This window comes from Chiloscyllium plagiosum, unplaced genomic scaffold (assembly GCF_037043375.1).
Source record: "Chiloscyllium plagiosum isolate Xiang-an unplaced genomic scaffold, Cpla_swu_hap1 HiC_scaffold_2, whole genome shotgun sequence".
NCBI classification, from domain to species: domain Eukaryota; kingdom Metazoa; phylum Chordata; class Chondrichthyes; order Orectolobiformes; family Hemiscylliidae; genus Chiloscyllium; species Chiloscyllium plagiosum.
Genome location: NW_028270140.1, coordinates 79,351,028 through 79,374,273, shown reverse-complemented (window position 1 = coordinate 79,374,273; position 23,246 = coordinate 79,351,028). Strand labels below are relative to the sequence as shown.

At 43.1% G+C, this 23,246-nt stretch overlaps 1 protein-coding gene across 4 annotated transcripts in view; it reads left to right on the top strand.

The window, feature by feature from the left end:
- gramd2b (GRAM domain containing 2B) overlaps positions 1–23,246 on the top strand; it is a 180,839-nt gene that overhangs the window by 103,219 nt on the left and 54,374 nt on the right. For 3 of the 4 annotated variants that reach the window (XM_087998049.1, XM_087998046.1, XM_087998054.1), the window contains one exon: positions 5,234–5,478. The exons of the other annotated variant lie outside the window; for it this stretch is intronic. In XM_087998049.1, the coding sequence (XP_087854175.1) occupies positions 5,234–5,478 (245 nt within the window). Of the gene's footprint in view, positions 1–5,233; positions 5,479–23,246 lie in introns of those variants that run through there. 4 annotated transcript variants of the gene reach the window in all.

The window sequence follows — 23,246 nt, the reverse complement described above, 5'->3', positions numbered from 1 at the left end:
TCCTTTATATAAATGATTTGAATGGGAGCATAAGAGGTACAGTTAGTAAGTTTGCAGATGACACCAAAATTGGAGGTGTAGTGGACAGCGAAGAGGGTTACCTCAGATTACAACGGAATTTTGATCAGATGGGCCAATGGGCTGAGGAATGGCAGATGGAGTTTAATTCAGATAAATGCGAGGTGCTGCATTTTGGAAAGCAAATCTTAGCAGGACTTATACACTTAATGGTAAGGTCCTAGGGAGTGTTGCTGCACAAAGAAACCTTGGAGTTCATAGCTCCTTGAAAGTGGAGTTGCAGGTAGATAGGATAGTGAACAAGGCATTTGGTATGCTTTCCTTTATTGGTCAGAGTACTGAGTACAGGAGTTGGGAGGTCATGTTGCGGCTGTACAGGACATTGGTTAGGCCACTTTTGGAATATTGTGTGCAATTCTGGTCTCCTTCCTTTTGGAAAGATGTTGTGAAACTTGAAAGGGTTCAGAAAAGGTTAAGACGGATGTTGCCAGGGTTGGAGAATTTGAGCTATCGGGTGAGGCTGAATAAGCTGTGGCTGTTTTCCCTGGAGTGTCAGAGGCTGAGGGGTGACCTTATGGAGGATTATAAAATCATGAGGAGCATGGATTGGATAAATAGACAAAGTCACTTCCCTGGGGTGCGGGAGTCAAGAACTAGAGGGCATAGATTTAGGGTGAGAGGGGAAGGTTAACTTTTTCACGCAGAGGGTTGTATGTGTATGGAATGAACTGCCAGAGGAAGTGGTAGAGGCTGGTACAATTGCAACATTTAAAAGGCATCTGAATGGGTATATGAATAGGAAGGGTTTGAAGGGATATGGGCCAGGTGCTGGCAGGTGGAACTAGATTGGGTTGGGATATCTAGTCAGTATGGACGGGTTGGACCGAAGGCCCTGTTTCCGTGCTGTACATCACTATGACTCTATGACTCTAAGTCTATATCAAAAGTGGTACAGTTTTAGGACAAAGGACCAATAATTTAGAACTGAGATGAAGACAAATTTCTTTACTTAGCAGATTGAAATACTTAGAATTATTTACTCCAGAAGGTGATGAATACTCCATTATTGGGATCTTGATCAGATAGGCCAATGGGCTGAGGAGTGACAGATGGAGTTTAATTTAGATAGATGCGAGGTGCTGCACTTTGGAAAATCAAGTCTTAGCAGGACCTATACACTTAATGCTATGATCCTAGGGAGTGTTGCTGAACAAAGAGACCTTGGAGTGCAGGTTCATAGCTCCTTGAAAGTAGATAGGATAGTGAAGAAGGCGTTTGGTATGCTGCAGAGTATTTAGTACAGAAGTTGGAAAGTCATGTTGTGGCTGTACAGGACATTGGTTAGGCCATTTTTGGAATATTGCATATAATTCTGGTCTCCTTCCTATTGAACAAATGTTGTGAAACTTGAAAGACTTAAAAAAAGATTTATAAGCATGTTGCCAGGGTTGGAGGATTTGAGCTAGAGGGAGAGGCTGAATAGGCTGGGGCTGCTTTCCCTGGAGTGTCAAAGGCTGGGGTATGACCTCATAGAGGTTTATAAAACCATGAGGGGCATGGATAAGCTAAATAAATAAAGTCTTTTCCCTGGGGTGGGGGAGTCCAGAACTAGAGGGCATATGTTTAGGGTGAGAGGGGAAAGATATAAAAGAGACCTAAGGGGCAACCTTTTTCACACAGAGGGTGGTGCGTGTATGGAATGAGCTGCCAGAGGAAGTGGTGGAAGCTGGTACAATTGTAACATTTAAAAGGCATCTGGATGGGTATATGAATAAGAATGGTTTAGAGGGATATGGGCCAAGAGCTGGCAAATGGAACTAGATTAGGTTGGGATATCTGGTCAGTATGGATGAATTGGACTGAAGGGTCTGTTTCCATACATCTCTATAACTTTATGACTTTATTTAAGACTCAAAGGTACAATTGTTTTCACTCTTGGAAAATCACGCGATGTGGAAGAGAAGGTGGGAAAGTAGAAGTGAAGTCAACGATTAGTCCTAGATATACTAATTGACAGAACAAGTTTAACAGACCCTTGCCAAGTTGGAATATAAATTACTGAACTTTATTCGTTACGTTCCTATTTTTAGATCATACTCTTATCTCTTCCATCTCTTCATCTCCTATAGCCGTAGTATAATTATGTAAAGCATTTTTTTAACTACTTTTGTGCAGTACCAGCCTGCGAAATGCAGACAAGGAAACAAAGTCAATACTTGTTAATACGCTCACTCATATACACGTAGTGCTAATAGCAGTAAGTTTTGGAAATATTGTGCCTGTCAAATTGAGTGATGCTGCTGCTGGTGAATGCAGCATCTTCCATTTCAGAACTCCAAACTTAGCAAACATCTTAAACATTCATTCATGCAATGTAGGTGTTGCTGGCTTGGCCAGCATTTATTGTCCATTCCTACTTGCCAGAGGGCACTTAAGAGTCAACCATATTGCAATGGGAATGGAGTCACATGTAGGCCAGACTAGGTAAAGACATCACATTTCCTCCCCTACAAGGGCACCAGTGAACCTGATGTGTTTTTGTGGCAATTGATGGTGATTACACGATTGCCCTTAGGCCAGCTCTTCAGTTCAGAGCTTTTCATTGAGTTCAAATTTCATCATCCGCCATGGTGGTTTTCAAACTATATCCTGAGAGCAATAGCCTGGGGCTCTGGATTGTTAGTCCATTGACATAATGCCACCATCACGCGTTAAATGTGCAGGAAAGCTTCAACAATGTGCCTAAAGATACCATCAGCATTGCTAGTGATGCACTTTCCATTCCTTATACCAGCTATCTCATAATCCCTAATGATGTGGAGGTGCCAATGTTGGGCTGGGGTGGACAAAGTCAGAAATCACACGATACCAGGTTATAGTCCAACAGGATTATTTGAAATCACAAGTTTTTGGAGCACAGCTCCTTTGTCAAGTGAAGATTTCAAAAGCGTGCGATTTCCGATAACTTCTTTTTGTGAACTTTATTAAACTCTAAACAGTAACTATACAGCAAATCTGTAATCAGATCGGTGTAGGGTTTGAACATACAACCATCTGATTTAGGAACAGAAACCTGGGCCAGGTGCTGGCAGGTGGGACTAGATTGGGTTGGAATATCTGGTCGGCATGGACAAGTTTGACGGAAGGGTCTGTTTCCGTGCTGTACATCTCTATGTGTCTATAACTGAAGGCAGATATCTGCTTCAAATGCAAAACCTTTGAAATGTAATGCCACTCATGCTAAGCATGAGATTTATTGGTTGAGTATAGGAGTTGGGAGGTCATGTTGCAGCTGTACAGGACATTGGTTAGGCCACATTTGGAACATTGTGTGCAATTCTGGTCTCCCTGCTATAGAAGGATACCAGGTAACTTGAAAGGGTTCAGAAAAGGTTTACAAGGGTGTTGCCAGGGTTGGAGGGTTTGAGCTATAGGGAAAGGTTGAATAGGCTGGGGTTATTTACCTTGGAGCTTCAGAGGCTGCCAGGTGACCTTATAGAGGTTTATAAAATCATGAGGGGCATGGTTAGGGTAAATAGACAAAGTATTTTCCCTAGCAAAAGCGGGTACTGCAAATGTTGGAGATTAGAGTCAAGATTAGAGTGGAGCTGGGAAAACACAGCAAGTCTGGCAGCATCTGAGGAGCAGGAAAGTCGACATTTCGGGCAAAAGCCCTTCTTTCCCTAGGACAAGGGAATTCAGAACTAGAGGGCATAAGTTTAATGTGAAAGGCGAAAGATTTAAAAGGGACCTAAGATGCAACATTTTCACACAGAGGTTAGTGCGTATATGGAATGGACTGCTAGAGGAAGTGGTGGAGGCTGGTACAATTACAACATTTAAAAGTCATGTGGATGGGTATACGAATAGGAAGGGTTTAGAGGGATATGGGTCAAGTGCTCGCATATGTGACTAGATTAATTTAGGATTTCTGGTCAGCATGGACAAGTTGGACAGAAGGGTCTGTTTCCGTGCTGTGCACTCTATGACTGTATGAGTCAGATTCAGGCCCACTCCATAGCACTACTATTGTCGAGACACCAATACTGGCAGTAGCAACTTAATGCTTTTCTGGATGCAGTGAAACCCATCTGAAGAAAACAAATGATGCTTACTTAGGATGAGCAGCAAGAATTTCCCATATAAACAGCTGTCCCTGGGTTTCACCAACGTCATCAAAACAGTGCCACCCCATTATTAGCCACACTGTATTCCAGCCACTAGAGGGCTGAGCAACTCTGAACTCAATCTAGTATTATCATTAAACTAATAAATCTATTGGTGGGATTACACAGAGTTATCTATTGCATATTGTACAAAATGTATGATGAGTTTGCACACAGTTAGATAGGTCCATCATTTCATCATGTTTTATGCAGAAGAAATCTTCACCTATTGGTTTTGTGCTTTTCCAGATTGTTGGGGGAAGAGCTAACAGCGAAAGAATGAAGCCACATTTACCTTTCACTGCTTTTGGACAAACAATCATTGTTTTATTTTTCTGTTCTAGACATAGAATCCATTATAACACATGGCAAACTTCATCACACTGAACATTAGGCGAGATTGGAGAACTCCTTAAGCGGCATAAGAAATTCCAACTTGACCCCAGCTTGCAATTTTGCACCCATACAAATTAAACTGAACACATTTATAGCTGTTTAAATGAGTAACAACAGCAGGACTTGATATCCGAGCCTTGGTAGGCCCTGTTCCAAATGGTACGGATGTCAAATCGTTCCCTGTCTCACCCACTTAATGCTGTTTCCCTGAGAGTGGAGACTGCCCTCAATGGCTGTGAATTTCTATTTGCTTCTTCAGTGTGGCTCTCTCATTCTCTTCAAATATTACATGATACTGTGTTATCGAAATGCACGGGCAGCTTGTGAAATCATACCCTGTCTAAATAATTGACAGTATGTACTACACCAGTGTTCACTGCAAGAAATTCAAGGGCTGCTTAGAGACACATCCTGTGTGCCTGCAGAACTAGCAGTTTTGTTCATAATTGGTTGAAACAGCCAGGAGGGAGTGGATACTGCACAATTGGAGGTGTTCCCTCCAGGCGATAGGTGGACTGTTCAGTAAAATCTAAAATAAAAGTTTCTACGCATGCTTTAAGAAAGTTTTGCAAGTTACCTATCCGAGTAAGTTTTTCCTCGTTAGATTAGCGAACAGTTTTTATTTTTGTTTCTTCCCCCTTTGGCTTACTCAGAGAAAGCTGCCCCACACCGGGCCCAGTGGTACGATTTTTCGAGCATACTCCTGGAACAAAGGACGTGCCTTCCCCTCCTCCCTGAAGTCTGGAGGACTTTTATGCAGAGGTAAAGACAGTTGTAAGTGGAGTAATTCCTGGGAAGGAATCCTGATGACTGAGCAAAACCAGAATTGTACTCCTGCGGAAGAACTGAAGTCTACAAGATTTCTTAGTAAAAAAGACTCTAAAAACGTTTCATTTCAGTAAGTATGACGTTTCCCTCCAAAGCCTTATTTTAAAGTGCAATTGCTGTATGATGTTGGCAAAAAAAAGGTCGACATTTAACAAGCTGCTTTAGTTTAGCTTTTGCATGTTTTAGCTATATACCGACTGTTATTGTCAACTTTAGTTTCAAGTTTGGCTTGCTTGGCCTCTAGTGCTTGAATAAAAAGTGATTTATTTTTACAGATAGTATTTTGGTGTTCAGTAGAACAACATATTGTTTCATATTTTGCCCTGAGAACTGTATTGAAAAGGAGTCGCAGGTAATGGCCATTATTTCCCTTGTAATGTGAGTTCTGCAGGTTTGGTTACCTTGTTCCTTTTAGCTCTGCAATATTTTGGTTAAATGGAAGCATCTGAAAGAAACAATATTTTAGATCCAAATATTTAGCAAGTGCTTCTAGATAAACTTCATGCTTTTTTTTCTTAAAGCTGAAGTAATTATTCACAATAAAAGGAATAAATGTTGTCTTCAATCTGCCAATGCAGAACCAGAAATTTTCAGGTGCTTTCCAAATGTTCATAACTAACATAACTGCAGTAAAGGTGCATTTACATTGTCACCTTTGAATTTATTGACCTTTGCAACAGTGGAAAGTGATTCCAATATAGACTCTTAATCTGAGTCTGAATTCTCACTGTGATGCTCTTTGAGGAGACTATAATGCATCAGTTGAACTTGACATGGCAAGGAATGTACGAGTGTGTGGGGACAAAAAATAAGGTTTTAATCAATATGCAAGATATCCTAAAGTACCTTCCGGCCTGAGAAATGCCATTGTGACAAAGCTACAAGTTTGTGTAGAGGGAAGTCCTAAGCATCAAAAGAAAATTTTATTTTGTCACTGCATAGAGCAGCACAGGAGACTGTCAGCCCGTTGAATAATGTAACAGCTCCTTTTAATAAACAGTTCAATTAGCCTCGTTTTGTTTCATTGTCGACCGAAGAATAAATATTGGCTGTAATACTAGAGAGAATGTGCCTGATCCTCTTCAAAATATTGATGAGACCTTTCTATTTACCTGAGGGGGCAGACCAGGCTGGCTGAAAGACTATGCCAATACCAATGCAGTATTCTTCAATGACTTGTTGCTGTGTCCCACCAGGATTTTTGTGCTTGAGTTTCTGGAGTGGAACCTGAATGCATAACCTTTGCCTCTCACACTGTGAGAATGCTGCCAGTCAGGTTTTGCCAAAACTTGGGAGTGTCACCAGGCAAGGTTCACTCGAGATACAATTACCACACCTGGATCAGGTTGTATTCCCTACAGCCTGCTTGCCAAGAAAATATAGAGATGTCCTCTTCTAGCTACTTGGTCACCACAATTAGCTTGATCAAGCTCAATTGTTCTGCTTCACATCAGTTCTGTCTGTACCATGTTTTGTTGCAGCACCTGAAATGGACTTGTCTTCTGTGTGTTCGCTCTTATAACCAGTAGGTCCATTTCTGACCAACTTCACCATCAAGCCAGTGGATAAAGGGGGCGCAGTGGTAGTCTGGCGCACTGACCGCTACACCGCTGAAGCCAAACTCCAACTCGAGGACACCTCTTCCTACTGCCCCCTCGACCATGACCCCACCCCCCAACACCAAACCATCATCTCCCAGGCCATACAGAACCTCATCACCTCAGGAGATCACCCACAGCTTCCAACCTCATAGTCCGGGAACCCTGCACTGCCCGGTTCTACCTCCTTCCCGAGATCCACAAGCACGACCACCCTGGCCGACCCATTGTCTCAGCATGCTCCTGCCCCACTGAACTCTTCTCTACCTACCTCGACACTGTCCTATCCCCCCTAGTCCAGGAACTCCCCACATACGTTCGAGACACCACCCACGCCCTCCTCCTCCTCCAAGACTTCCGTTTCCCCGGCCCCCAATGCCTCATCTTCACCATGGATATCCAATCCCTCTACACCTCCATCCGCCATGACCAGGGCCTCCAAGCCCTCCGTTTTTTCCTCTCCAGACGTTCCCAACAGTACCCTTCCACCAACACTCATTTGTTTGGCCGAACTGGTCCTCACCCTTAACAATTTCTCCTTTGAATCCTCCCACTTTCTCCAGACCAAAGGGGTAGCCATGGGCACACGTATGGGCCCCAGCTATGCCTGTCTCTTTGTTGGCTACGTAGAGCACTTGATCTTCCGTAATTACAACGGCACCACTCACCACCTCTTCCTCCGCTACATTGATGACCGCATTGGCGCCATCTCGTGCTCCCGCGAGGAGGTTGAGCAATTCATCAACTTCGCCAACACATTCCACCCTGACCTTAAATTTACCTCGACCATCTCTGACACCTCCCTCCCCTTCCTGGACCTCTCCATCTCCATTAATGACGACCGACTTGACACTGACATTTTTTACAAACCCACCGACTCCCACAGCTACCTGGATTACACCTCTTCCCACCCTACCTCTTGCAAAAATGCCATCCCGTATTCCCAATTACTCTGCCTCCGCCGTATCTGCTCCCAGGAGGACCAGTTCCACCACAGAACACACCAGATGGCCTCCTTCTTTAGAGACGGCAATTTCCCTTCCCACGTGGTTAAAGATGCCCTCCAACGCATCTCGTCCACATCCCGCACCTCCGCCCTCAGACCCCACCCCTCCAACCGTAACAAGGACAGAACGCCCCTGGTGCTCACCTTCCACCCTACCAACCTTCGCAAAAACCAAATCATCTGCCGACATTTCCGCCACCTCCAAACAGACCCCACCACCAGGGATATATTTCCCTCCCCACCCCTCTCCGCCTTCCGCAAAGACCGTTCCATCCGTGACTACCTGGTCAGGTCCACGCCCCCCTACAACGCACCCTCCCATCCTGGCACTTTCCCCTGCCACCGCAGGAACTGTAAAACCTGCACCCACACCTCCTCCCGCACCTCTATCCAAGGCCCTAAAGGAGCCTTCCACATCCATCAAAGTTTTACCTGCACATCCACTAATATCATTTATTGTATCCGTTGATCCCGATGCGGTCTCCTCTACATTGGGGAGACTGGGCGCCTCCCAGCAGAGCGCTTCAGGGAACATCTCCGGGACACCCGCACCAATCAACCACACTGCCCCGTGGCCCAACATTTCAACTCCCCCTCCCACTCTGCTGAGGACATGGAGGTCCTGGGCCTCCTTCACCGCTGCTCCCTCACCACCAGACGCCTGGAGGAAGAACGCCTCATCTTCTGCCTCGGAACACTTCAACCCCAGGGCATCAATGTGGACTTCAACAGCTTCCTCATTTCCCCTTCCCCCACCTCACCCTAGTTCCAAACTTCCAGCTCAGCACTGTCCCCATGACTTGTCCTACCTGCCTATCTCCTTTTCCACCTATCCACTCCACCCTCTCCTCCCTGACCTATCACCTTCATCCCCTCTCCCACTCACCCATTGTACTCTGCTACTTTCTCCCCACCCCCACCCTCCTCTACCTGATCTCTCCATGCTTCAGGCTCACTGCCTTTATTCCTGAAGAAGGGCTTATGCCCGAAACGTCGATTCTCCTGCTCCTTGGATGCTGCCTGACCTGCTGCGCTTTTCCAGCAACACATTTTTCAGCACCCACATCCAAGTCAGTCTTATCAAATCTGTACTATTGCTCTCTCTCTCTCGTCTTTCCAGTTTGTTTCTGCAACCACTTCTGGACTGTTCCCATGATTAAATTCTCAAGCTTTGACTAGTCCTTGTTCCTTCCACTATAATGCCCACTCCCACCTCCACATTTCCCTGCACCCTCACCCTGTCACCTTCTTGGACCACTTCAGTCTTTGGGTGTAGGCACTTCCTATCCAGTGATAGAGAGGGATGGCGATGCAATCCACGTTAGAATGGCATGTGGGTCAGAGATAAATTTGCAGTGGTGGTGATCCAATGAATCGATTGGCCGTCTGCTTCGAAGCTGTAGAGTTTATAAGCTTGAAAGCATGGAAGCAAACCATTTGGTCCATTGAGTCCATACAGGGCCCTACTACCAACTGTACAAGTCCTGCCCTTGTTTGTTTTACCAAAGTGCTATACCTCACATTGTACCAAAGGTACAATATTAGCCGTCTTCCAGGACCTCACCTGTGGCTGTAGATGATACAGATTGATTGCAATGCATTTTTTAGATGGTGCACGCTGCTCCTTCTGCATGTCAACAGTGAAGAAAAAGGTGGTGCCCTTCAAGTGGGCTACTTCATCGTGGATGTGTGTAAGCTTCTTGAGTATAGTTAGAGAGTAGCACTCATCCAGGCTAGTGGAGAGCAGTCATTCCAGCTGCTGACTTGTACCTTGTCGTCTGTGCACTGGTTTTGAGGAGACAGACAGTGAGTTACTCACTGTGCAATTCCTAGCCTGTGACCTGCTATTCTAGCAATTGTGTATATATATATGGCTGATCCAGTGGAGTTCTGCCAAGGGTTATCCCCAAGATTTGATAGTGAGGGATTCAATGATTGTAATGCTATTGGACACTGTGGAGCAATAGCTAAATTATCTCTTGTTGGAGATTGTCATTGTCCGGCACTTGTGTAACATGAATGTTACTTACAATTTGTCAGCCCCAAACCTGGATGCTGCCTCAGTCTTGCTGCAAAAGAAATTAAGACCTTCTGGACAAAAGAATCCATAACTAGCAGGCTGTAATATCAGAACAACTTGAGACGACTTTAAGCAATCACCTGTTGCAAGCAAAATCAAACACGTCATTATCAAAAAGGTGAAATAAAAACAGAAATTGCTGGAAAATCTCAGCAGGTCTGGCAGCATCCGTGGAGAGAAATCAGTTATTGTTTTGAGTCCAGTGACCCTTCTGAAGAACAGAAATCTTTAATAGTACTTATTAAATAATTATAATTTTATACTTTTGATCTACAGAAACTCGAAGTATGTATAAACAGCTTTACATACAATGATGCTTCAGTGCTCATGGTTCCAGTTCCTGAATTTAGGATCACAAGCTTGATGTTTGTTTTTGTTGAACCGAAACTAACTTGATTTGCAATCCTTGTTTTGTGATGCTGGCTTTGCAAACTGGGAAATGCAAGAATAATCACTAATACTTGGATTGGTGTGAGTAAGGATAATTGATCTCTCCATGTGAATTTTGTATTGTTGTTTTATATTCTATTGATCACCTTTCCAGTGGCTTTTTTTTCAAGCAGGGAAAGTAAGGTGATACAAAATCTTTATAACATTGAAAAGCAAGCAGTATGTTGCCAGAAGGGAAAAAAAAGTGAGGAATGGTGGGAGGTGCAATATGGAGCCTCTTGCACATGGTGGCAAAATGCAGAGAATTTTCAACCATGAATTTTGTTTACGCATTTGTTCCTTTCTCAGAATGTAAGCTGACTGGTATATTAAAAGTTTCTTAGTTCAAGGTTTTCAACTCCTACATGCTGTTAGCATTGCATGGATCACATAAGACTCCATATTCAATGGAAGCTCAATACATGATAGTTTCATGAAGTACTGTAAAAGGTTTGAATACAGATCCTTTAATAGATAATACTTTCTTTTATACAAGACTGAAAAAATAAGAATGAGCCAGCATTAGAATTATAGTGTTTAATAATTGCAACAGGTTGATAAGGATGTGGGCACAGACTTGGCCTTTGAGTACCTCTCACACTGGATTGTTTCTTTGGGAATGACGGAAACTTTTAAGCTGCAGTTGACAACAGAATATGAATTCCATTAACTTCCCATGTGCATTAATAGCCATTTCCCATGACTTCTAGGAACAATGTCTGGAAAATCTAATCCTTCAGTTAGGAATAGTAACTTGCAGTATGATCAAGAAACGGAGCTAAAGCACTTTGATGACAAAGGTATTAGATGTGGAGCTTTTGAAATGGGATTTGCGAAGAGAGGAATATTGAAAACTCACACACTAAATGGGGAGGATTGTGTACATTTAGTGCTTGAAATGGAAAATTAGTGTTTCATTTGTGGGAAGTACCAAATTATAAAACAAAAATAAACTGACACTGCTTGACCTTTTTGTATTGTGTGGCTAGATAGGAGCAATGTTGGGTTTGAATACAGATCCTTTATCCAGAATCTTGTGAAATAATGGCAAATAATAATAAAACCAGTACATAAGTCTGTCTGAACAAAAAAATTAGTAACAGTTAAATGAATCTCTCAACTGAACTCTTGTATGCACTGAGTGTCTGCTGTCTTAGTCCAAACCATCAGATGTCAGCTTAGTTATTTGGAAAGATTACATGCCCATTGTTTGACCTGTTATTTGAACCCATAAGCCTCTGAAATACTTCTACTGTATCATTATCCAGCATCCCAGTTGACAGAAACTGTTATTTCATCCAGATACAAAAGAAGGACCTGATCAGGTGTACCCGAGAACTCTGTGGGAAGCTAGAGAAGTGATTGCTGGGCCTCTTGCTGAGATATTTGTATCATCGATAGTCACAGGTGAGGCGCCGGAAGACTGGAGGTTGGCAAACGTGGTGCCACTGTTTAAGAAGGGTGGTAAGGACAAGCCAGGAACTATAGACCAGTGAGCCTGACCTCGGTGGAGGGCATGTTGTTGGAGGGAATCCTGAGGTACAGGATGTACACGTATTTAGAAAGGCAAGGACTGATTCGGGATGGTCAATATGGCTTTGTGCATGGGAAACCATGTCTCTCAAACTTGATTGAGTTTTTTGATGAGGGCATTGCATTAGATGTGATCTATATGGACTTCAGTAAGGCGTTCAACAAGGTTCCCCATGGGAGACTGATTAGCAAGGTTAGATCTCATGGAATACAGGGAAAACTAGCCACTTGGATACAGAACTGGCTCAAAGGTAGAAGACAGAGGGTGATGGTGGAGGGTTGTTTTTCAGACTGGAGGCCTGTGACCAGTGGAGTGCCACAAGGATCGGTGCTCATCCCTCTACTTTTTGTCATTTACATAAATGATTTGGATGTGAGCGTAAGAGGTACAGTTAGTAAGTTTGCAGATGACACCAAAATTGGAGGTGTAGTGGACAGCGAAGAGGGTTACCTCAGATTACAACAGGATCTTGACGAGATGGGCCAATGGGCTGAGAAGTGGCAGATGGAGTTTAATTCAGATAATTGCGAGGTGCTGCATTTTGGGAAAGCAAATCTTAGCAGGACTTATACACTTAATGGTAAGGTCCTAGGGAGTATTGCTGAACAAAGAGACCTTGGAGTGCAGGTTCATAGCTCCTTGAAAGTGGAGTCGCAGGTAGATAGGATAGTGAAGAAGGCATTTGGTATGCTTTCCTTTCTTGGTCAGAGTCTTGAGTACAGGAGTTGGGAGGTCATGTTGCGGCTGTACAGGACATTGGTTAGGCCACTGTTGGAATATTGCGTGCAATTCTGGTCTCCTTCCTATCGGAAAGATGTTGTGAAACTTGAAAGGGTTCAGAAAAGATTTACAAGGATGTTGCCAGGGTTGGAGGATCTGAGCTACAGGGAGAGGCTGAACAGGCTGGGGCTGTTTTCCCTGGAGAGTCGGAGGCTGAGGGGTGACCTTAGAAGTTTACAAAATTGAGGGGCATGGATAGGATAAATAGACAAAGTCTTTTCCCTGGGGTTGGGGAGTCCAGAACTAGAGGGCATAGGTTTCGAGTGAGAGGGGAAAGATATAAAAGAGACCTAAGGGGCAACTTTTTCACGCAGAGCGTGGTACGTGTATGGAATGAGCTGCTGGAGGATGTGGTGGAGGCTGGTACAATTGCAAGATTTAAGAGGCATTTGGATGGGTATATGAATAGGAAGGGTTTGGAGGGATCTGGGCCGGGTGCTGGTAGGTGGGACTAGATTGGGTTGGGATATCTGGTTGGCATGGACGGGTTGGACCGAAGGATCTGTTTCCATGCTGTACATCTCTATGACTCTATGTGAATAGTCTCAACTGTAAATTTCAACGTGTTTTTGTTTTAGTTTAAACAAACCTCGGTGTTATATCAGTTTACACTATTTCACTTTGACTGGATACTGACATTTACAAATTGGTTGTACAAAGAATAACACACCCTACATTTTTCTTCTATATTTGGAATGCAACTTCGCGATGCCAAACTATAAACAATCAAGCTGCCATCTCTCGCCATTGGCTTGATCCAGAAAGAATTATCGTTACAGATGTGAAAACTTAAAGATTTATTTTCAGTTTTGGCATTAGTTGAAGGTCAACAACTGCTAAAAGTAAATCATTTTTAAGTAATGCAGTGAGCAGCTGACTGGAAGAATGGGGTGAGCACAGTAAACAGCGCTGTCAGGAAATACAGTACAGTTCATAACTGGTTGATTGACACAAGCAAAGCACTTTTTTTATTCTGGGTATTTTGATGTTGTTAATGTTGGAAAGTGATATAATGCAGAGCCCATGTTAGTCTTCTCCACATACAGAAAGAGGGTCAAAAATTTAGGAAACTGTTGACCAATCCAGATTAATGTGGACTAGGGTGCAATAATATGTTTGAAAAGGAAAAAAACCAAAGAACAGACAGTGTGCATCATTGTAAGTATGCGAATCGTTATGGATAACAAAGGACTCTTATGTTAAAATATATCTTTTGCTAAAAAGGCAACTGCCAATTGCCAAGCCTTCTTTAATAGCTCCTCCCAAACTCTCTGCCTTAGAAGGAGAAAGGCAACTAGTGCATTGCCAGCACATCCCAAGTCATACACCACCCTTTACTTTTGCTTCACTGTGGCTGGGTTTAAAAAATAACTTCCCACCTAACAATTTGTTGGGAGTAATTTTACCACATTGATTTGAGCTGGCCAAGTAAATGATTCACTAATATCTTGAGCAAATGGGGATGCATAACAATGAATTGTTTTGTCAACAACCCTATCATTCAGATGATTAAACAAAAAGTTGTTGTTTTTCAATTTGAGGGCATGGGCTGCAAGTCACTTGATTCTACAGGGTGCCTCACAAGGTAGAAGAATCTAGAGAGCAGAATTTGCTTCCTTTTACTCCTGTGCCTCATCTTTGAAATGTTTGGACTTGAAGCATAAAGCAGTTTAATGGAGAAGTTGTCACCAATTTGAATGACAGGTCAAAAACTTCTCTCGTTCAGAGTGTCTTTGGAGCATTTTGCTTGTCATTGGTAAAACTTTGGGCATCTGCGATTTCAGGAACTAGGACGGGAGTGCGGGACGGGAGTGCTGAAGGAGACACTTTGCAGTCATCCATATAGTGTCCAATCCATTGTTGAATTTGGAGGAATTGCCTGAACTCATGGAGAAAAATATGATAAGAGGCTTCAAGGAGGAAAGTAATGCTTGTTTGATGATTCACACGTTGAAACTGGCATCTGGTGGAGAGCTTGGGAAATTTTTTCTACTTCTGTTGTGTGTCGTTGGTGCCCAGTTCAGGTCTTGTTGAAGTCTGGGAGGGTCATGATGACGGCTGCTCTGTACATTAGGACTAGAGCAGTTCTTTGTCGTCAAATATTTGTTGTTGCTTGTAGAAGGCTGACCTGGCACAGTTGGTTCAGTGTTGGAACTCCTCATTGATGGTGGATTTCTGAGAAAGGTGACTACAAAAGTATGAAATGTGTTAAACATATTCCAGAGTGTCTCCTTCAACAAATATGACGGTGGAATATTTATGTAAAGTGGATTGGGTTGATGTGAGTTTCGTTTTGTGAGCATTCAAGAAGAAGCTGAGTTGCTTTTGTATTGAAAGTTTGAAGAGCCAGAGAGTATTTTGCAAATCTGGTGCATTCATCTGAAAACTGTACATAACAACATAGGGCAGCACAGTGGCTCAGTGGTTAGTACTGATGTCTCACAGTGCTAGGGACCAGGGTTTGATTCCAGCCTTGGGTGAACTGTCTATCTGTGTGTGAAGTTTGCACGTTCTCCCTCTGCCTGTATGGGTTTCCTCTGAGTGCCCTGGTTTCCTCCCACGTTCCAAACGTGCAGGTTAGGTGAGTTGGCCATGCTAAATTGCCCATAGTGTTAGCTGCATTAGTCAGGGGTAAATACATAGGATAGGGGAATGAGTCTGGGTGGGTTACTCTTTAAAGGGTCGGTGTGGACTTGTTGGGCTGAAGGGTCTGTTTCCATGTGTAGTATTCTATGATATATCCAGCATGCTGCCTGCAATATATTTCCTTTAACTTTGAAACAGTTGACTAAGTTTAATGTTTTCCATTCAGGTGGTGTTTAATACTCACAACGGAAGGCAGTTGATCATTGAAGTGATTAACCACTGACGACTGGATTAGAAATAGCTTGAGGTCTATCGCAAAACCTTGTTTGTTACCAGTGTAGATTTTGGAGGCGTCTGTTTCAGTTCCCCACTTGACATGCTGCTTCATGTAGCAGTTGTAGCATTGTGATAACGTTTCTTGGATAGTTTGAATGTCCAGAGCACAAGTCAGAGCTTCACGATTAAATTAATTAAAAGCTTTTGTCAAATCAAGTTGATGAATGCAATGAAGAATTCCTAATGCCTGGTGTCTACATCAAAGGAGCTGAATTTTTTGGGTTAAACCTTCCCTAGACTAAGATGATTAGGCCTTAGAACATAGAAAATAGAAAAGTACAGCACAGAACAGCACAGGGTCAGGTGAATTGGCCATACTAAATTGCCCGTAGTGTTAGGTAAGGAGTAAATGTAGGGGTATGGGTGGGTTTCGCTTCGGCGGCTCGGTGTGGACTTGTTGGGCCGAAGGGCCTGTTTCCACACTAATCTAATCTAAAATCTAAAATCTAACAGGCCCTTTGGCCCGTGATGTTGTGCCGAGGTTTAAACCTAATGTAAAATATAATAACTTAACCTACGTACCCCTCAACTCACTGCTCTCCATGTGCATGTCTAGCAGTCGCTTGAATGTCCCTAATGACTCTGCTTCCACCACCATCGCTGGCAACGAAATCCATGCATTCACAACTCTCTGCGTAAAGAACCTACCTCTGACGTCTCCTCTATACCTTTCCCCTAATATCTTCAACTATGACCCTTCATACCCGTCAATCCTGCCCTGGGGAAAAGTCTCTGGCTATTGACTCTGTCTATTCCTCTCATTATCTTGTATACATCGATCAGGTCTTTGCTCTTCCTCCTTCTCCCCAGAGAGAAAAGTCTTCACCAGGGACTTGTAGAGCTGTAGCAAAACTTCGCGGCTCTTAAACTCGATTCTCCTGTTACTGAAAGCCAAAACACCATATGTTTGCTTAACAACACTATCCAGTTGGGTGGCAACTTTGGGGGGCCTATGTACTTGCAAGTACCCCAGATCCCTCTGTTCCTCCACACTGCCAAGAATCCTGTCTTTAATCCTATATTCAGCATTTGAGTTTGACCTTCTAAAATGCATCACTTCGCATTTATCCAGGTTGAACTCCATCTGCCATTTCCCAGCCCAGCTCTGCATCCTGTCTATGTCATGCTGCAACCTGAAACAGCCATCGATATTATCGACGACACCTCCAACCTTTGTGTCATCTGCAAATTTACTAACCCACCCCTCAACCACCTCATGCAAGTCATTTATAAAAACTATGAAGAGCAGAGGCTCAAGACCCCGCTCAACACTGACCTCCAGGCAGAATACTTTCCATCTACAACCACTCTCTGCCTTCTGTCAGCCAACAGATTCTGAATCCAGATAGCCAAATCACCCTGTATCCCATACTTTCTGGCTTTATGAATGAGCCTACCATGGGGAACCTTATCAAATGCCTTGCTGAAGTCCATACACACCACATCCACTGCTCGACCTTTGTCGACCTGTCTTGGCACATCCTCGAAGAACTCAGTAAGATTTGTGAGGCATGACCTGCCCCTCTCAAAGCCATGCTGACCGCCTTTAATCACGCTATGTTGTGCCAAATAGTCATAGATCCTATCCCTCAGAATATTGTCTTCTAGCTGCAGTTTTGGACATTAGCGCAGACTGCGATCGTACTTGACACAGTCTCTACTGCACTTACCGCTAAAGTATTAAGAAGATTTCAATTGTAAAAATTACCCAGTCAGTTGTGGTTGCATTCTGTTTCCTATTGCTGTGTTGTTACGGTAGTGGTAAATATGAATGAATACATTTTTAAATTTTGGTCATCTGATCTTAAACCTTTTTATATACAAAATCACTTTTTAAAAATGAAGAAATGTGGAATTAAAATGACTGAAAAATGTCCATATTTCAGAGGAGGAAGTGCTGGATGTTTTGAAATGCATAAAAGTGGATAAATCCCCAAGGATCAGGTGTACCCTAGAACTCTGTGGAAAGCTCAGAAAGTGATTGCTGGGCCTCTTGCTGAGATATTTGTATCATCAATGGTCATTGGTGAGGTGCCAGAAGACTGGAGGTTGGCAAATGTGGTGCCACTATTTAAGAAAGTTGGTAAGGACAAGCCAGGGAACTATGGACGGTGAGCCTGACATCAGTGGTGGGCAAAATGTTGGAGGGAATCTGACGGACAGGATGTACATTTATTTGGAAAGGCGAGGACTGATTAGGGATAGTCAACATGGGGCTTTGTGCGTGGGAAATCAGGTCTCACAAACTTGATTGAGTTTTTTGAGGAAGTAACAAAGAGCAGTCCTTTGGTGTATTCTATCAACCTACCAATCCTCAGAATTGCTGCTACTTACAACATTATAGGCGTTTTCTTTTAATCTTATACAATTCTGAACTTCCTTTGGCAATAATGTTTGACTGACGTTTTTTAAGATTTTGCACCTTGGAGGAATGTACAGTTGCTGTGAATCAAGTAATAATTCTTCATGTATTATCCATTGCCTATGTGCAATCATGGCTTTTAATGTACTTCCCAGTGTACCTCAGCTATTTATCATCCTTGCATCGAATTGAATTACCTCACTTTCAAACATAATGTAAAATTCTATCATATTGTGGTCACATATTTCTAAGGATTATTTTACAAGATTACTCATTGTCCTGAGGGACAGGATGTGCATGTATTTGAAAAGGCAAGGACTGATTAGGGATAGTCAACATTGCTTTGTGCGTGGGAAATCATGTCTCACAAACATGATGACTGAGTTTTTTGAAGAAGTAATAAAGAGGATTAATGAGGGTAGAGCAGTAGACATGATCTATGTGGACTTCAGTAAGGCATTCGACAAGGTTCCCCATGGGAGTCTGATTAGCAAGGTTAGATCTCATGTAATACAGGGAGAACTAGCCATTTGAATACAGAACTGGCTCAAAGGTAGAAGACAGAGGGTGGTAGTGGAGGGTTGTTTTTCAGACTGGAGGCCTGTGACCAGTGGAGTGCCACAAGGATCGGTGCTGGGTCCACTACTTTTTGTCATTTACAAAAATGATTTGGCTTTGAGCATAAGTATAGTTAGTAAGTTTGCAGATGACACCAAAATTGGAGGTGTAGTGGGCAGCGAAGAGGGTTACCTCAGATTACAACAGAATATTGGTACGATGAGCCAATGGGCTGAGAAGTGGCAGATGGAGTTTAATTCAGATGAATGTGAAGTGCTGCATTTTGGGAAAGCTAATCTTAGCAGGAATTATACACTTAATGGTAAGATCCTAGGGAGTGTTGCTGAAAAAAAGAGACCTTGGAGTGCAGGTTCATAGCTCCTTAAAAGTGGAGTCGCAGGTAGATAGGATAGTGAAGAAGGCATTTGGCATGCTTTCCTTTATTGTATTGAGTACAGGGGTTGAGAGGTCACATTGCGGTTGTACAGGATGTTGATTAGGCTACTTTGGAATATTGCGTGCATTTCTGGTCTCCTTCCTGACAGAAGGATGTTGTGAAACTGAAAAGGGTTCAGAAAAGATTTACAAGGGATGTTGCCAGGGTTGGAGGATCTCCATTATCTGGAGAGGCTGAATAGATTGGGGCTTTTTTCCCTGAAGCGTCAGAGGCTGAGGGGTGACCCTTAGAGGTTTATAAAATCATGAGGGGCATGGATAGGATAAATAGGCAAATTCTCCTCCCTGGCATGAAGGAGTCCAGAACTCAAGGGCATAGGTTTAGGGTGAGAGGGGAAAGTTATGAAAGGAACCTAAGGTTGTACGTGTATGGAATGAGCTACCAGAGGAAGTGGGGGAGGCTAGTACAATTGCAACATTTAAAAGGCTTTGGATGAGTATATGAATAGGAAGGGTTTGGAGGGATTTGGGCTGGCTACTGCCAGGTCGGACTAGATTGGGTTGGGATATCTGCTCAGCATGGACGAGTTGGACCGAAGGTTCTGTTTTCATGCTGTATGGCTTTGACTTTGACTCCAGTGTCATTTGGTCACAGATTGGGGCAAACTTTGAGAATTCTGGAAACCAATCAACTGTCTGCATTGAAATTAGTTTTGATCTAAAGGCTTTAATATCAGGAAATCAGTCTGCGCTGAGAAGTTTGCATCTACTGTTTCATTCATGCACATGATATTTTTTGCATCTTGGGAGATGAAAGGCTTCCTTGCCAATTAGCTTGAAAAGACAATGTAGCTCGGTTCTGGAATACAGTAATTGTTCAACATTTTGCTTTTGAGTAGCAGGAAGAAAAATGTATTTGTGACAGCTAGCTGGAACACACTCTCTGCCACCATATTTCTGTCATTATCACTGAATACCGCACTTGCCGGGAAAATAAGCATTGAACAATAACTCAAATATAGCTACTGATTCAGCTATTGCTGAGGATGCAAGGCAGCTATTAGAGTCATAGAAATGTACAGCATGGAAACAGGTCCTTCGGTCCAACCTGTCCATGCTGACCAGATATCCCAACCCAATCTAGTCCCACCTACCAGCACCCGGCCCATATCCCTCCAAACCCTTCCTATTCATATACCCATCCAAATGCCTCTTAAATGTTGCAATTGTACAAGCCTCCACCACTTCCTCTGGTAGCTCATTCCATACATGTACCACCCTCTGTGTGAAAAAGTTGCCACGTGGGTCTCTTTTATATCTTTCCCCTCTCACTCTAAACCTATTCCCTCATGTTCTGGACTCCCTGACCCCAGGGAAAAGACTTTGCCTATTTACCCTATCCATGCCCCTCGCAATTTTGTAAACCTATAAATAACTGTGGTCTCAGGTTAAGAATCTAACCCTCAAGGATTCTTAAGGACTGTTTAACTGTGTGGTCTTAATTTTTTTTAAAATCCCCCTGATCCCTTTAAATTAATCTCCTGTGTCTTTTTAGGTTTAATTTTCTCAGGGTTAGTAAATGACACTTCCTCGTTCGCTCGCTCAGGAAAACCTTAGTAATTCGCTCCTTCGTATTTCTAAACTAGGCCTTAATTGAGGAATGATGGGTGCTACAAAAAAGTTGTTGCAACTAACTCAAAGGGGTTTAAAAAGAGGGATGTTTATTTCTCCTTCCTCACCTGTTTGTAAGATGCAATGTGGCTACATATAATCACGCTGACTTGTTTGCATGTTGGGCAATAATATGTTCAAAGTCCACATGAAGCAAATCAATGTTTACCTGGACTTGGCATTTGAGTATAAAGCTTGGGCTTTAAAAGTCAAGTTAACCCAATCTACAAATGGAATATTTTTTCACTTAAAAATAGTCCCTGACCTGCCAGAAATGTGTGAGGCATTGCTGTTGTGTTGGATCTATACTCTGCCAAGACAGTCATCTGGCCGAACTGAAGACCCATCCCAAAAACATTTAAAAGAGAAACTTGGTTACAAAGAATGAGTTGCAATTCAAACATTTAATTGGTAACTGAAGCTTGATATTTTTGTCACTTCAGTTAAGTAAGAAATCTGGATCAAAGATACTTTCTTAATCCCAACCCAACCCCCACTTGAATGCAAAACAATAACCGCAACTATTCGTTGCATTGGTGATGATCTTTAGTCATTAGTTCCCACACTGCTAGCTGATGCACTTCTAGATATTGCAGAATTGCAGCTTTATTATGGTGGCTTGAGGTTGAACTACTACAGGAAGCCAGGATGTAATAAAAATTTATTGCAAGTTAAACTCAGCTATATTGATTTAGACAGTGGGACTAGAGAAAACTGAGAAATGGACAACCACCTGATGGAGTATCGCTCCGAAAACTAGTGCTTCCAAATAAACCTGTTGGACTATAACCTGGTGTTGTGTGATTTTTAACTTTGGACACCCCAGTCCAACACTGGCTTCTCCAAATTGAGAAATGAAATGATTTGCATGCATACAACACCTTTCTTGATCACAATATGTCCCAAAATGCTTTATGATCAAACAAGTTCTTCTGAAGTTAGTTGCAATGTAGGAAAAAGTGCTTCCTATGTACAATTTGGCGGCATCTACAAAGAGGAAAATTCGGCTCATCTGAATTTGTAATATTTGTCTGAAGAATAGGACACCTGCATCAGACTCCTGCTCATTTACTACAGCTCTGTCTTCAACATTATACTGCCCTCCAGACTGATATCAAAACTCAGATCTAGGTCTCTGCTCTCTGCAACTGGATCCTCAGCTTCTTGACCCACAGACTGCAATCAGTGAAGATAAAACAACTGCACCACCTCCACAAAAACACTGGAGTCCCCCGAAGGTGTGGTCTGAGCCCACTACTGTACTGCCTGTACACCCAGGCTTTTGTGCCAAATTCTGAATGAACGCCATCTATAAGTTTGTTGATGACACCACTGTGGATGGATATCAAACAATGACGAATCAGAATGCAGAAAGGAGATAGGGGGCTTGGTGCCATGGTTCTCTCTCCACTTTGGAAAAACTAAAGAACTGATCATTGACTTCAGAAACAAGGGAGGAGAACACGCTCCCATTTATAAGTGGAGCTGAGGTTGAGAGAGTGGAGAGCGTCAGGTTCCTTAGAGTGATGATAACTGATAACCTGTCCTGGATTTTGCATGTATGTGTGACGATCAAGAAGGCACAGCAATGCCTCCTCTTCCTCACGTGGTTTCAGGAAATTTGGCATGTCCACAAGGTCCCTCACCAACTTTCACAGATGCACCATAGAAAGCATACTGTCCAGGTGCATGACAGCCTGGGTATGGCAACTGCTCTGCCCAGGACTGTAAGAAACGACAGAAGGTGGTGTGCATAGCCCCAGACCATCATAGAAGCCAATCTTCCATCCACGGACTCCATTTACATGGCCCGTTGGCCCAGAAAGGCTGCCAATATCATCAAAGACCCATTGCACCCTGTTATTGCTTTCCTACAACCTCTTCCGTTAGGCAGAAGATATGGAAGTTTGAACACAGACCAGCAGGTTCAAGAACAGCTTCTTCCCTGCTGTTATTGGACCGATGAATGGTCTCTCTAATTTCAAATAATGGTGATCTTGCTTAGTGCACGCTCTGTGCAATGTTAATCAATTTTTTTTTTAACCATATGATCTGTATGTCCTTGCTTACTATGATCTGCCTGTACTGCTCATAAACAGAACTTGGGTACACTTGACAATAAATCAATCAAAATAAATATTGACCTGGATGTTGAGGAGATCTGCTGTGCATACTGTGCCTGGGATCTTTGCCTAGTAGGACACGATTGAGCCTAAATTTAGTCTCCTCTCTAAAAGTTGGCACATCAAAGAATCTAGCACTTAGTACTCTTTGTTTTGTCACGTTTGATTTTTGTCATTCTGGTTTGGAATGGACTTGAATCTCTCTCTCTCTCTCTCTCTCTCTCTCTCTCTCCTCTCCTCTCCTCTCCCTCTCCCTCTCCCTCTCCCTCTCCCTCTCCCTCTCCCTCTCCCTCTCCCTCTCCCTCTCCCTCTCCCTCTCTCTCTCTCTCTCTCTCTCTCTCTCTCTCTCTCTCTCTCTTCTCTCCCTCTCTCTCCCCCT